The sequence below is a fragment of the Phoca vitulina genome, unplaced genomic scaffold (genome assembly GCF_004348235.1).
Source record: "Phoca vitulina isolate PV1807 unplaced genomic scaffold, GSC_HSeal_1.0 scaffold77, whole genome shotgun sequence".
NCBI lineage: Eukaryota > Metazoa > Chordata > Mammalia > Carnivora > Phocidae > Phoca > Phoca vitulina.
This window is the reverse complement of record NW_022589780.1, coordinates 5,597,141-5,611,095: the sequence shown is the minus strand read 5'-3', so window position 1 is coordinate 5,611,095 and position 13,955 is coordinate 5,597,141. Positions and strand designations below refer to the sequence as shown.

At 43.5% G+C, this 13,955-nt stretch overlaps 1 protein-coding gene across 1 annotated transcript in view; it reads left to right on the top strand.

Moving 5' to 3' along the window:
• Positions 1-13,955, top strand: part of MSN (moesin) — a 64,383-nt gene that overhangs the window by 31,308 nt on the left and 19,120 nt on the right. The window contains exon 2 of the mRNA XM_032393804.1: positions 9,498-9,581. Within this exon, the coding sequence (XP_032249695.1) occupies positions 9,498-9,581 (84 nt within the window). The remainder of the gene's footprint in view (positions 1-9,497; positions 9,582-13,955) is intronic.

The window sequence follows — 13,955 nt, the reverse complement described above, 5'->3', positions numbered from 1 at the left end:
TGGCTAAAAAAGGAGGGGTTAGTAGTCATCCCATTCTACTTGTGATGTGCTATGTATTTTCATGTCTATTATTTTAACTTAAATCTCCCAATAACCCTGTTGGGAAGTTGATATTATTAGACCTGTTTTATAGATTAGGAAACTGAGTTTCAAAAAAAAAGGGAGGTGAAAGAAGCTCCAAAGCCTTTTTCTGTTATACCATGCTTCAAAGAGCTGAGACAATTATTTCTGGGACAGGGACTCTAGTTATGTGGTTTCCCCAGATACTGGGTTTAGCTGTTGGCTTCCCAGTAAGGTTGGCAGAAAGCTGACCTTAGCTTACCTCTGGGGTTAAAAACAGCTTTTTGACTCGGCCTGGAAGCCTCCTCCTGCCCCTGTAGCGTTAACTGATCCTGGCTTCAGCAATTTTTAACACCCAGAAGCATAAGACAGGGAAGAAATCCCAGGAGCATTAGCTAGAACTCAAGCTGAGGCTTGGATCAGCTCCAGTGTGCTTCAGAGCTGTGATCCTGGAGGTTTCTGGGGTGGGTTCCCGAGCAGAGAAAGTAGAGCCCTCTTCTGGTGCTCTGGGCAGACCTGGCATCTCCAGGCAGCTGCAAATGATCTGTGTTTCCAGCCTACAAATACTTCTTATGAAACTTGCAGGCAGGAAGCTTGGTCAGGCAGACAACTGATGTGAATGACTGAAATCCAGCTGGGTGTAGCCCCAGAAAGGGGCTTTGCCCATTTGGGAGACTTACTTTATTAATGATGGGCCCTGTCCCCTTTTGTTTCAGCAGCTTCAGAGTTTTACGGGAATTGAAGAATCTGCTGTTCTTAGCTACCTAGATATAAATCTTTTCCTCAAATTCCCTGCTTCTTTCCCTGTTGCATCCCACCCTCTCCTCACCAACCTCCATCTCAGATCTTGGCTGTATCTGCTATCAGGGAACTTCCCAATCAGTTGCTATCCAAGTTTTTGCAAAAGAAGCTGTCTTAGAAGCAAGGATTTTTGAGTTTTCTTCTATGGTGTTATGAAAGGTTTAGTCTCCCTAGAATAAGTGTTAGTGAATGTCTCAGAGCCTGAAAGTTAGGCCTGCCCTCTGTTGAAAGCTAGACTTCCAAGCCATGCTAGCTTGGAGTTTTTCATGGAAGCAAGATGGCCCGGCTTCCTCTACATAGTCTTCATAGTCTTTAGCAGTGGTTCACCTGAGGTATCTACTGTTTCTAAGTGCCAGGGTGGTTCTATAGCTTATTAAGTGGCCACTGGATCAAGAGCCAGGTTTTTAATCCCTGATCTCATGGTGCCTAACAGCTGTGTGACTCTGGGACAATGCCTCTCCTTTCCTGGACCTCAGTTTCCCTAGCTGTTATGTTGCAGAGTTTGAACCAAATGATCTCTTAGTTTCCTTTCAGGTCTGATAGTTTGGGATTCTGGACTGTTTATTCTCTTGGAGAACGGGGATGAGAAGTTCAGAAGGATGCTATTCTTGAGCAGCCAGATGAGATTCTAGAATGAGTGGATTTAAATTTTGAGGAACAGTAAAGAGGAGGAATGGCTAGGCTGAGGAACTGGTGGGGCAGCCTCTGTAACTAAGAAGGAGAGATGAGCTGGGGTGGGGGGTAAGTGAGTAGGTGTTGTTTGATCCTGGAGTATGGTTTGGCTGAGCTGATTTTGAGAGTAAGTCCTGGGGTTGGGTGCAAATGGCAAAAAGTTAGTTTACTTCCTGACCTTCATGTATTGAGAGGGGGACTCTACCTCAGTCTGAGCTTGATCAAAAGGCCATACAATTAAGGCTGGATTAATGGTGAAGCTTCAGCTTGCTAAGGTAGTCTCATTGTTTCTGACCTTTACAGCTTTGGCCTCTGCTCTGAACTCTCATTCCCATAGTAACTAGGTATGTTCTCATTGCTAAGTTAGTTACATGTGGGGGTTACTCCCCCAAATATATGGTGACTGGTAGAGTAACACCCCATTTCCAATATGCCCTTGTCTCCCAATGCTTTTTGGGGAGCTTTTGGAGGGCAAGACTGAGTCAAAGCAAGTAAAAGGGGAATCCTTGTCTCCCATGGCCTTTGTAGCAGTTGAAGTGGTTGAAGAACTGCTGACCCATTAAGATATGGGTGTGCATGGGGTTGGATGTGGCTCTCCTTTCTAGAAACTACTGGGAAAAGGCACAGGCACAGGAAGGGTTAACCCCAGGCAGGTCTTGATGGCTGCATTAAGGGTCTAGAGATGGGCAGGAAGAGGTCAGAACAGATAACAGCTCCAGGTACCATTTCCAAGTCAACAGTGGCTGAGTTGCTGGGAAGTGAGTGAGTCAGTGGAAGAGGGGGAGGGGAAGAGGGGGAATGCCTCCTAGGCTGGAGATTCAAAGCAACCCTTGTTTTCCCTCTTATGGAAAACAGCTGCTTGAGGCAGTGCTGTCATCCCAAGAGGCAAGACAGACCAGGCCTTGCCCTGCCCTGCCCTTGCCTCAGTTCTGGCAGCAGGAAATGGTGGGTGCTGGAGCCTAAATAATGGGGATTAGGTAGTTTGAGTAACACTGTGGTGACTGTTCTCTGTCCAGTGGCGAGACTGACGTTCTGAGGTTGCCCTGGTAAGGCTTGTCCTGCCTTTGTCCCCCTCCCCCACTTGCCTTTGTCTTCTTCATACCAGCAGCTCCACTGAAATGCCAGAGCGGGTGGGCCCTTGAGGAGAATGTGGAGGTGGCAGGTGGGGGTGAGGTCATTGAGCCCGGACACAACTGGGCTGACTCACAAGCTCTGCGCCTGTGAGGGGGCCTTCCCAAGCAGTGCTTCCCAGATGTGCTCAGGCTTTCAATGCCAGAGTGTTTTGGCCTTGGACAAAATAGTTGTCAAGGCAGTGTCTGAAGACAGCAGTGAAACCAGCATGATCAGAGAGCAGGGTGGAGTCATGGAAGGAGCTCCGGGAATGTCTAGAAGACGGTCTTCCCCACTTGCTGGCTGAGTAAATTTGGCTTCAGTGATGTTAAGTGAGACTGTGGGTGATGGGTCTTGGCACATAGTTGCTATTCAGTAAGTGTTCATTTCCATCCTCCTGTCACCTACCTCTGTGTATTTCAGTTTCATCATCTATGAAGTGGGGCCAGTAATTTTAATTCTTTCTGGTTTACATGTCCATTCTTCAGGCAAATTACTTGTGGTTATTCAACTCTCTCTACTTTCTCCTCTGCCCACCCCCCACAAACTCCTCTCCAGGAAGAGCCATCTTGTAGTTCAGTGATATGGAACAAGTGAGGGGAAACATTGCCCCGATCTCCTCACTGTGGTATGGCTACTGCTTACCTGGATGTTCCTGGCTCTAGGAAAAGAGAGGGTTAGTCCTTTCTTTGAAGCTGGCCAGGCCCAGAATCCAAAGTACCCCAGCTGCTGCAGCATCTGGCCTGGTTATTTTTGTTTTCTAGGCCAGACAACTGGGGACACAGGAGAGATCCCAGTGGGTTGAGGGCTTTGGATGGCAGATCACTAAGATGGGTTCATTAGTGAAGGACATTGGTGTGGGAAGTGTCTGTGTTCAGTTGTTCAATAAATAACTATTTATTGTTCTTGGGCTAGAGGTGGGAGGGCTATGTATGAGAGGGTGACACCGTCCCTACCACACCCAAACTTTTTGTTGTTGTTCCCTAAACCCTAGTGTTCTCCAGAGACACAATCTTTAAACTCAGGCTGTGCCTAGATCCTCAGGGACAGCGTTTGGAAGGGATTTAATTCTCTACATATTGAAATAATACCCCACCCAGGCCAGTTCCTTCACTCCTGCCAAGCTGAGGGGCTGCCTGGGAACTTTCTGCTGACTTTGGAGGTTTTATTTTCAGGTTCTTGCCTCCCAAACTAGACCACCCTCTTCTCATAGAAATTGCAGAGACCAGGCCTCAAAGGAAGGCAGTGGGTACCTACTAGGGTGAGCGTCCAGGGTGCCCTGTGTGGTAGTGGGTCTGGGCATGCAGCTCATCTTACACACTTGGGTTCCAGATTAGTCTAAGGGAGAACAAGGGATCTTCTTTGATCAAGACTCTGTTCTACCTATCACCTTCAGGCCCCAACTATGTTATTACCCTTATTCCCCCCCACCTCTGACACACAGAAAACAGGAGAGTACAGACCCATGACCCTGTCCTCATGACTCACATTTTCTTCTGAGTTAAGTGGTGGCAAGAATAGAAGTCCCTTTGTGTTTGCTTTTCTTTCTGGTTTTTTTTTTTTTTTTTAAACCTAAGATTATTTGTCCTCAGTGAAATTCAGGAGAACTTAGGCTGTTCTCCCTGGAGTAGCAGCTACTGTGGAAATGGCAGAAACCCTGAACAGGGATTCTGGAGAAGTAGGTTCCAGTTTGGTTTCAGCCGGACATCTTTAGTTTTTAGAAGAGCCCTTGTTCTGGGGTCATGCTCTATTTGGGAGGAAGGAAGCATAGACAGCACTAGCGTGTATGACATGCTTATTCCTAACCCAGGCTGGGTCCTTTTCTACCAATTGATTTATTCAAGAAACATTTCTTCAAAAAATATTTGACTTAAATATTTGGACTTGTGAGCTAAGCCCTAAAGATGTTACATTGACATGACCTGTGATTGATATGATCTATGATTGACACTGGCTTATTTACTTTGAAAATTCTTCCCAACAGTGTGAATTAAAGAGAACTCCTAGGCTGTGGAATATTTCCCTGGAGTCCTACCTCTTTCATCAGTTTCCTCCCTGGGCACTTTCTTCCAAAAAGCCTTGTTCTGATTCTGCCCCACTCTGCTCAGAACCTCCAGGCTGGCCGGCCACTGCCAACAGGATTAAGGCCCAGCTTTCTAGCATAGCCTTCAAGGCCCTCCACTTACCTTCCCAGCCTCTCTGCCTACTCTTCACTTTGTAGGCCTCATTCACCCTGGAGTAGACCTGCTTCTAAATGGGCCATCTCCATCCCTGTATCATTCTGGGCCATTGCACATACTGATTTCTCTACCTGGGACATTTGAGTGTTCTTCCCCCCATCCTGCAATCTCCTTTTTTTTTTTTTTAATGCAGCTTATCCTTGTGGACCAGTGCAAATATCACTTTGAACTGTGGTTTCTTATCTCCACAAAAAGATTCTTCTGTTCTGCTATGGCATTCCTCTGGGTCTTCCTTGTATATTATAGTTTTCCTATTATTCAATAAGTCTCCTTGGGGTCAAGCACTGGTCCTACAGCTCTACTCTAACCATAGTTCCTTAAATGTAGTGTTCCCTTAATATTGGGTGAATTGGAATAAATTTATAGGAAGCTCCTTAACCTGGAATTCTTAGGCCTCCATGGGGGTCCATGGATATAATCTGAAGTGGGAAAGATCTATGAACCTGGATTGAAAAAAATTACATATTTGTTTTTACTAACCTCTCACTGAGATTTAGACCTCCTTCAGTTATGAATACAAGCAAAATTGCACTACTAGGTATTTCCCCCAAAGATACAGATGTAGTGAAAAGAAGGGGCACATGCACCCCAATGTTCATAGCAGCAATGTCCACAATAGCCAAACTTGGAAGGAGCCGAGATGCCCTTCAACAGGTGAATGGATTAAGAAGATGTGGTTCATATATACAATGGAATATTACTCAGCCATCAGAAAGGATGAATACCTACCATTTGCATCGACATGGATGGAACTGGAGGGGATTATGCTAAGTGAAATAAGTCAAGCAGAGAAAGACAATTATCATATGGTTTCTACTCATATGTGGAATATAAGGAATAGCACAGAAGACCATAGGGGAAAGGAGGGAAACCTGAATGGGAAGAAATCAGAGAGGGAGACAAACCATGAGAGACTCTGGACTCCGGGAAACAAACTGAGGGTTACAGAAGGGAGGGGGGTGGAGGGATATGGTAACCAGGTGATGGGTATTAAGGACGACAAGTGATGTGATGAGCACTGGGTATTATACACAACTAATGAATCATTGAACACTACATCAAAAACTAATGATGTATTATATGTTGGGTAATTGAACATAATAAATAAAAAAAAGAAAAGAAAAGAAAGATACAAACCCCAGAATCTACAAAGGAAAATAATGACAAATTAATTATGTAAAAAATACTATAGGAAAAAAATGTTAAAAGGGATAACACAAATAACAAAGTGGGAAAAAATTTTTGTCCAACCTATGACCAAATATGAACTTCCTTAGTATATAATAGATATAAACTAATTAATTAATAGATAAAGAGAACAGCCCAATAGAAAAATAGACCAAGGACCAAAAATTAAACTGCTAATAAACATAATTATTTTTAATGAGCAAGCTCAACTCACTGGTGTAGAAACAAAATATAATTTTTATTTTTCCAAAAAAACCCCCTAATATGTTGGCTAATTGAACTTAATAAAAAAAAAAAAAGGATGTGAAATTAAAAATAAAAACCCTAAATGACAGAATGAGGAGAGCCTCAGAGCTGATGAAGGCATGAAGGTGCTGGGAAGGTGGCCCAGCTGGAGAGGGCATAGAAGCTCTGTATCCCCCCACCCCCTGCCTACCTTGCCCTGTGCATGTCTTCCATTTGGCTGTTTCTGAGTTACATCTGTTTATAATAAACCAGTAAATGAAAAAAAAAAATGAATACAGGCAAAAAAAGAAGTGGTAAAAATGGCAGTACCTGTGACTTTGTCACTAATGGAAATCTAAGAAACTTTTGTATCACAATTTTTTTGCTGTGGTTTTATTTTTATTTATTTAAAAATTTATTATTAAAATATAGTTGATATACAATGTTATATTAGTTTCAAGTGTACAACATAGTAATTTGACAATTCAATACATCACTCAATTCTCTATATTGTAGATTTCTCAAAATATTTCTATGCTCAACACAATGTTGAAATTACAGTAGTAATAACTAATAAGATAGAGTGCTAGGCAATTACTTAATATCATAAAAAGCACATATTTTTATAACTATTTCAGTATAATTGGTTTCTTTGTATCACTTTATTTCATGCTTTTACAAATATTCTGAAAGGGGGTCCATAGACTTCATCAGACTGCCCAGAAGGGCCCATGGCACAGTTAAAAGATCAAGATATAAAATCTTCCCACCTCTGGATCTTTACACTATGCTAGATCTCTGTATTTCTTATATCCCCATGCTTAGAACTGCTCATTTAACCATCTTCTGACTCCTACTGAGTCTTCGGTACTGGAGAGGTAACTCAAAGTAAGACAGAAACCTTGAGGTGATAATGAAGTCCAGTGTATTAAAAGCCCTACTGGCTTTTTTCTACTCTTTCCTATCTCCTCAGTCATTGGTGTTTTGAGGTCTCCCTTGACTCAGCTCAACGGTGATTTGAGGCTAGATGTTGAGGCCAAATTCCAGCCCATTGGGCCTCATTCTCACTACCTTATGGAGACCCATTCTATAGAGGTCACTGGATTGGCAGGAAGCCTAGGATAACACCAAGTCAAGGTGGCTAATCTTGCCCGTTGTCTCCCTCTGGGGTAACTTGCCTTACTTGTTCCTGCCTTCAGGGCCTTTCCTGTCCCATTGTCAATCTTGAAATAGATTTCCTCCCTGACTCCTTAGTGATATTTATTTACAGAGTTGTTCCCCAGGCCTGGTCCTCATCAGAATTGTTCAGCTGGCAAAATGGCTCTTTGGCCCCCTCTTCCCCGCTAACTGACCCCTATGCTCAGGAAAGACCCAGAGGTGTCAAAGACTGATAAGGCTTAATGTCTTACCCACTCCATGGGGATTTGCATTTTTGATAATTCTATTTTTAGTCTCCAACCAATAGTATAAGTAGTATATAAGCATCTTAGAAAATGTAGATTAGTTTTTTTTTTTTTTTTTTAATTTAAAGAAGGGAGAACACACTCATCACCACCCTAAAACCAAGCCTGACTAATACTTGGGCATGATTCCAATAATTATCTCTCTGTGCATACTTTTTATAGAATTGAGCTCATGCAATCTTGTTGCTTTCCCTTCTTTGCTTAATATTACTGAAGTATTTTCCCCGGGCATGAAATAGTCTTCAAAATATTTTATATGACCTTATATAACAAGCCAGTTTGTGGCTGTTCTATATAGAGTACTTGTGCAAAATGTCCCACAATTTAAAGAATTAATCTTTGATTTCTTCTCCTGGGGGATATTTTACACTTTGAGGTACAAAGTTAGTGTATTGGTTTAAATTGAGGTTTGGACTTAAATCTGAATCCAAACCCTGTCTTCCCCACTTACTAATGATATGACTTTAGACAAATATTTATTTCTTCATCCCTAATGTGGAGATAACATTATCTACTTCATAAGGTGATTGTTGATATTAAATGGGATAGTGCACGTGAATCGCCTAGTGAATAGCAAGTCTCCACACATGAAAGCTACCGCATATTGCTATTACTATTACCACTACTACCAAGTTTTCAGCCAAAGGAACAAATCTCTACTGATGAAATTTCAGCTATCATTGACCTGAGCTAGGGGGTCTATTTTAAAAGCGGAGGGTACTTTTTCCAGTGGCTATAAAATTGTATGTGTGGCTACCTGTTATTTTCATTGGTGCCTGCCCCTTTTCCTTTTCGCCTCTGCTGACTTGGCTTTGGTAGTATCTCTGTGCCACCCACACCTACCTACCTTTGCTAAGGCCCCTTTTCTCTTTTGTGCTTAGGGAGACCAATGAGACATAAATGCAAGAAGTATTAACAATGTGGGCGCCTGAGTGGCTCAGTCAGTTAAGCATCTGCCTTCGGCTCAGGTCATGATCCCAAGGTCCTGGGATCGAGCCCCACATCAGGCTCCCTGCTCAGTAGGGAGCCTGCTGCTCCCCCTGCTTGTGCGTGCTCTCTCTCTGTCAAATAAATAAAATCTTTAAAAAAAAAAAAAAAAAAAAAAAAAAAAAAAAGAAGTATTAACAATGCAAGTCAGTATATAGAACCATAGACACCAGCGTTAAAATGGTCATCACCTAGTGTAATTGACACCCACCCCCCGCATTACTACTGTTGTACAGATGAGGTGAACTAGGGCCCAGGAAGGAGATAAGACTTATCCAAGGTTGTAGATTGAGACAGTTGCAGTGCTAGGCTTGGAACCCAATGTTATTTATCTTGCCCTTAACTTGTGTCTGCAAAGACAAGTACTGTAGATAATTCAGGTTGTGGATCAGAGGTGGGAAGAGAATGCTGTGGGCCTAGAGCTGGCTGGTGTAGGTGGGGAAGGCTTCCTGGAAGAAGTACAGTCAGCACTTGCTTCCTCTTGATAGTAGGCTGATTTGCATTTATGTGTTTGCCCCTTGGTAAGCATTGCTCTGTGGCTATGTTTATTGTCTTCATAAGCTGGTTGGGAGCTAGGGTCTGGTTATTGTTTGTTTATTTCAATATTCTCCCTTCCTTCCCACCAATATCTAAGTTGCTCAGATTCTTAGCATCCTAGTTCCCTCTTCTTTGGTTGAACAGATACACTTGTTCCAGGCTCTGCTAAGCACAGAGCCAGACAACTAACTTGCCTCTTTTGATCTCATCCTAGATCAATGTGCGTGTGACCACCATGGACGCAGAGCTGGAGTTTGCCATCCAGCCCAACACCACCGGCAAACAGCTGTTTGACCAGGTAAGGGAGGGACTATTTGTTTCTTAGCCTCTTCCACTTCTTCCAATAGTTTCCACCACAGTGCCCACTTCTTGGGAATCTCTTCTCCTACATGCTCCTTCAAGATAGGTCCAAATAAAGGCTGACCCCCGCTTTAATAACAAAGGAGGCAAAGTTTAACTTTGGCAGCTTGCACCTCAGATGGCTCCAATTAATCCTATCCTTGGTCCTGAACATGGTAGAAAAGAGAAGCGAGCAGGGTATGACTCTGTTAGATGCTCTAAAAATGTTAGCACATGGAGCCTTCCTCTCAACTCTGAAAGATGCAAGTGATCTCTCCCCCATTTTAATGATGAAACTCAGAAATTAAATAACTTACTGTATCTAGCCAGTATCTGGCTGGGATTTCAATCTGCATTCTAATCACTGCACCCCATGGCCTCTGTCACATTTTTTTTTTTTTTTTTTTTGCTTCCTAGTAGAAGGAAACCAACTTATTCTCTCTGAGGTAGTGTGCTCTATGTATCCTTCAAAAGGATATTGGGACTTAGGACACCACTGGGAGTGCTAAATGCATTATGAGGGTACTTCATACCCTGAAGTCAGGCCATGGAGATAATGATGACGTGTCATTCCCATCTCCAACGCAAGGGGTGTTCCTTCACGAGGAGTCACTATTATCAGAAGGGATATGCTATATATAATCTAATAGCCGGGTGGGGGCCACAGACTCTTTCAGCATTCAAAAACTCTCCAGGGGCCAAGGGAATGTGCCATCTGTGACCAGACTTCCAGGAGTGAAAATGGGGTTCCCATTTCCAAAGGCTGGAATCCCTTCAGATGGGTCATTATCCCATTTCTCTACCAGTTTCTGGTGAGGTGGGGGTCTGATATTGTCTAGGATATGTTACCTTGATGGATTTTCCAGGCCCTCTTTCTCCTTTGCCCTCTGAGTCCCTCTGTTGTCTAAGAACTTACCCAGAGTTGGGGAGCAAAAGGAAGAAAGGCTCCTTCAGCCTCTTCTCAGACTCCTTCCCAGACCCCTGGTTCTGCACATTACCCTTCTCAAGCCAAATGATGCCATCCCCTGCCTTCAACACTGGGGGCTTTGTTCATTTGCATTGGAGGGGGATAACTGTGGAGGGAGGGTGAGGAAGGCATCATTTAGAACCTAGGGCAGAAAAGTTCTTGAACAAAGAGGCTTATTAACTTCAAAAAGCCACAGAGCATGGTAATTCTTTGTTCGTGTTGGTTTGATTTGTGTACTGTGGGTGTTGTTCTGTAGGAAGCCCAGATGGTAGGGAGCCCTGGACAGATGGTATGCTAGTTGTGAAAGCAACTACTTCCCAAACAAAACCTTTGAGAGACTTGAAGCTTTCATGCTGGCTGGAGAGAAGAAAGGGAGAAAGCCCGTAAGTTCATGACTTCTCATCTGGAAGATCAGTGTTGTTCTGAGAAATATCATTTATTGAGCACTTACTATGGACCAGCCTTGGCTAGGTGCTTTAATCCTTGCATTGATTCTGCCTCTGAGAGGTAAAAGAACATACTCTAGGTTATGCAGTTAGTAAGTTGTAATACGGAGTTTCAAATACAGCTCTGCCTGCAAAACTAGTTTTCCCACTGCGGTATTCTGCCTGGGTAAATGAGGCTGTTTGGGTTGAGAAGACTTAAGGTAAGATGTGTTCTCTGTCTTGAGATTTCTGAGGGGCTGTCATAGGAAGGAGGGAGAAGTAATGTTCTGTGAGGTAAGATGGGGCAGAGCTGGGACCCCGTGGGTGAGAAAGGGAAAAAGATTTGAACTCAAACAAGGAATTGAGCATCTGGCACTCTCAGGGCCAAGGCAGGTCTGGATGGGAATCCACAGAGGTATGTGTTCACAGGCTGTTGGGGGATATGATCTTTTCCCTCTCTCTAACTTGATGAGTGAGTCATTAAGGGAAGAAGTCCATTCTGTCTGGCCTTTGAGACCCATTATTCAAGGAGGCCCTCCTGGTGGAATTGGGGCCTAGGAGGAAGGAGCTGGACTCCTTGGAAGGAATTGACAAAAGCTCTGGGGCCACCCTGGAACCCAGAAGTTATCTGGCCAGTAACCAGAGAGGAAGCTGACTGGAGAGGAAGCACCCTCTTTGGCATCAGTAATAAATAACAGGCAACAATGGGAGGTCATAGCTCAAGGAGACACAAGACCTGGTGGGAAAGGGAAGTGTGGCCTATAGTTCCTCTGTTTACCTTCGTGAGTGTGCACACAGCTAGGGAGTGGAGAGAACATGTTTTGCTACAGCAATTCTGTCACCACTTCTAAAGCCTGAGGTTCTTCAGAGGGCTCTTGATTACCTAGGTGCCACTAAGGGGCAGTGCCACCACCATGAGTTCCATTTTTGAGAATCACCTGCCCAGCGAGGGGCTCTAACTCTATCTGCCTCTTCCCTTCAAGATACTGAGCTCTACAAGAAAGGTGAAATCTCAGAGCATCCATTCATTTATTTGTTCATTGACTGATTCACTATTGACAGAAGGTCTACTGTGTCTCAAGAAAAATCTCTAGACCTATTAAACATCATCTCTGTCCTTAAGGACCATGGAGTTCCTTACCTATAGAAGCAGAGAAAAGTAAATGCAACACAACTCTCTTCTCACATAGAATAAAACACCCTTGAAGTTCAGGGTGACATATAGTGTATAAACTATGGGATTTAGTGTCAGCCTTGGGTTCAAATTATGTCCTGCTATTTAGCTGTGTGACCTTGGATGGCTCATTTAGCCTCTTAGGACTTGAATTTTTTCAGTAAAAAGGTAATCAAACTAATTTCAGAGATTTTGTGGTCTTATTTAATCCTCAATAAGTAAAGTGTCTGGTGTATAGCAGACACTCGAATGTTGATTGTTCTTATTAAGGGCTAAATAAGTAGTAGAAATTGCCCTGGGAGTTCAGATAAGGGAGCCATTAAATCAGGAAGATTTTTCTGGCTTGGTAAAGTCCTTAGGATTTGTGGATTCTGCATTGAAGACAACAACCTTTTCTTCTTTTTCTTCCATTTTTATTTTATAAAATAACTAACATCTATTATTATAATAGTAATATCCCCATCTTGTAGTTGAAGGATTGAGGCTTACAGGGGGGAAAAGACCTGTTTAAGGTTAGATAGCTAGGAAGTGGTATAGTGGCTTGAATCAAGGCATATATCATTTGCAGTTTTCCCAGTGCCTTTTGTCAACTGTGTCCTCTGTGACCTCCCCTCTCTTTGCCTGTTCCCATTCTGAGTGGAGGAAATTTGTCCCTAAACTTAGAATTCTAGCTGAGTGTGTTCTATGCTATAGAGCAGGTGGCCACTTGATCATAGGCAGTGTAGAGTAGCAGAAACGGCGTTGGTGGCAGCCCCTACCAGAACTTTCCAGTTGTGCATTGATTTGTTTTCAGGTAAGTGGTTGATGCTGCTGCTACCAAGCCTGTAATGGGATCTCAGTGGGCCTTAGGTGTTTGGGCATTGATGGAGTTTGCACATAATTTTTCACACAGTTTTCCTTTTGAGGCTCCAGCCTTGCTTCCCAGTTTTGCTCTGGGCTTCTGAAGTGGCTCATTACATCACTAGTTGGTTTACTCAGATGCATGGGGGATATGGAGAGGAGGGCTCTGGGCTCTGGAATTGACCTGATTGCCCCTTCCCTCCATAGACCTCAGATGTAGGCAGCCTTCACATGCAGAGGAGAGACAAAAGAGGGTTCTTTCTTACATTCAAATGTTCCTAGTAATTAGTGAGGATTTTCTCAGAGGCAAATCTCTTCCCCTCACTGGACCTAGGTTTTCTAGTTTATGCTGCTTGGACCCGATAATACTTCACAGTCTGTTGTGAGGGTTTGTGTTGTGTGGCTCAATAGAATTCACAGCCCAGTGTCTTAAAAACTGAAGTCCTAGTTCCTGTAGGTGTATATGGCAGGTTTTAGGAAGTACACAGAGCTGTGAGATGAATTTGATTTAGTAATTTAGTATCTTTTTTTTTAAGATTTTATTTATTTGTCAGAGAAAGAGAGAGAGAGCACGCACACACAAGAAGGGGCAGTAGCAGACACAGGGAGAAGCAGGCTCCCTGCTGAGCAAGGAGCCCGATGTGGGACTTGCTCGATCCCAGGACCCTGGGATCATGACCTGAACCGAAGACAGACGCTTAACCTACTGAGACACCCAGGTGTCCCTTGATTTAGTATCTTGGAGCATCAGTTTTACTTGTAGATGTTATCTATTTCATTATTAAAACAACGGGGTGCCTAGGTGTTTCAGTTGGTTGAGTGTCCAACTCTTGTCCGTCTCATGGGTTGTTGGACTCAGCCCCACCTGGGGCTCCACGCTCAGCCGGGAGTCTGCTTGAGCATTCTCTCCCTACACCCCTCCCCCCG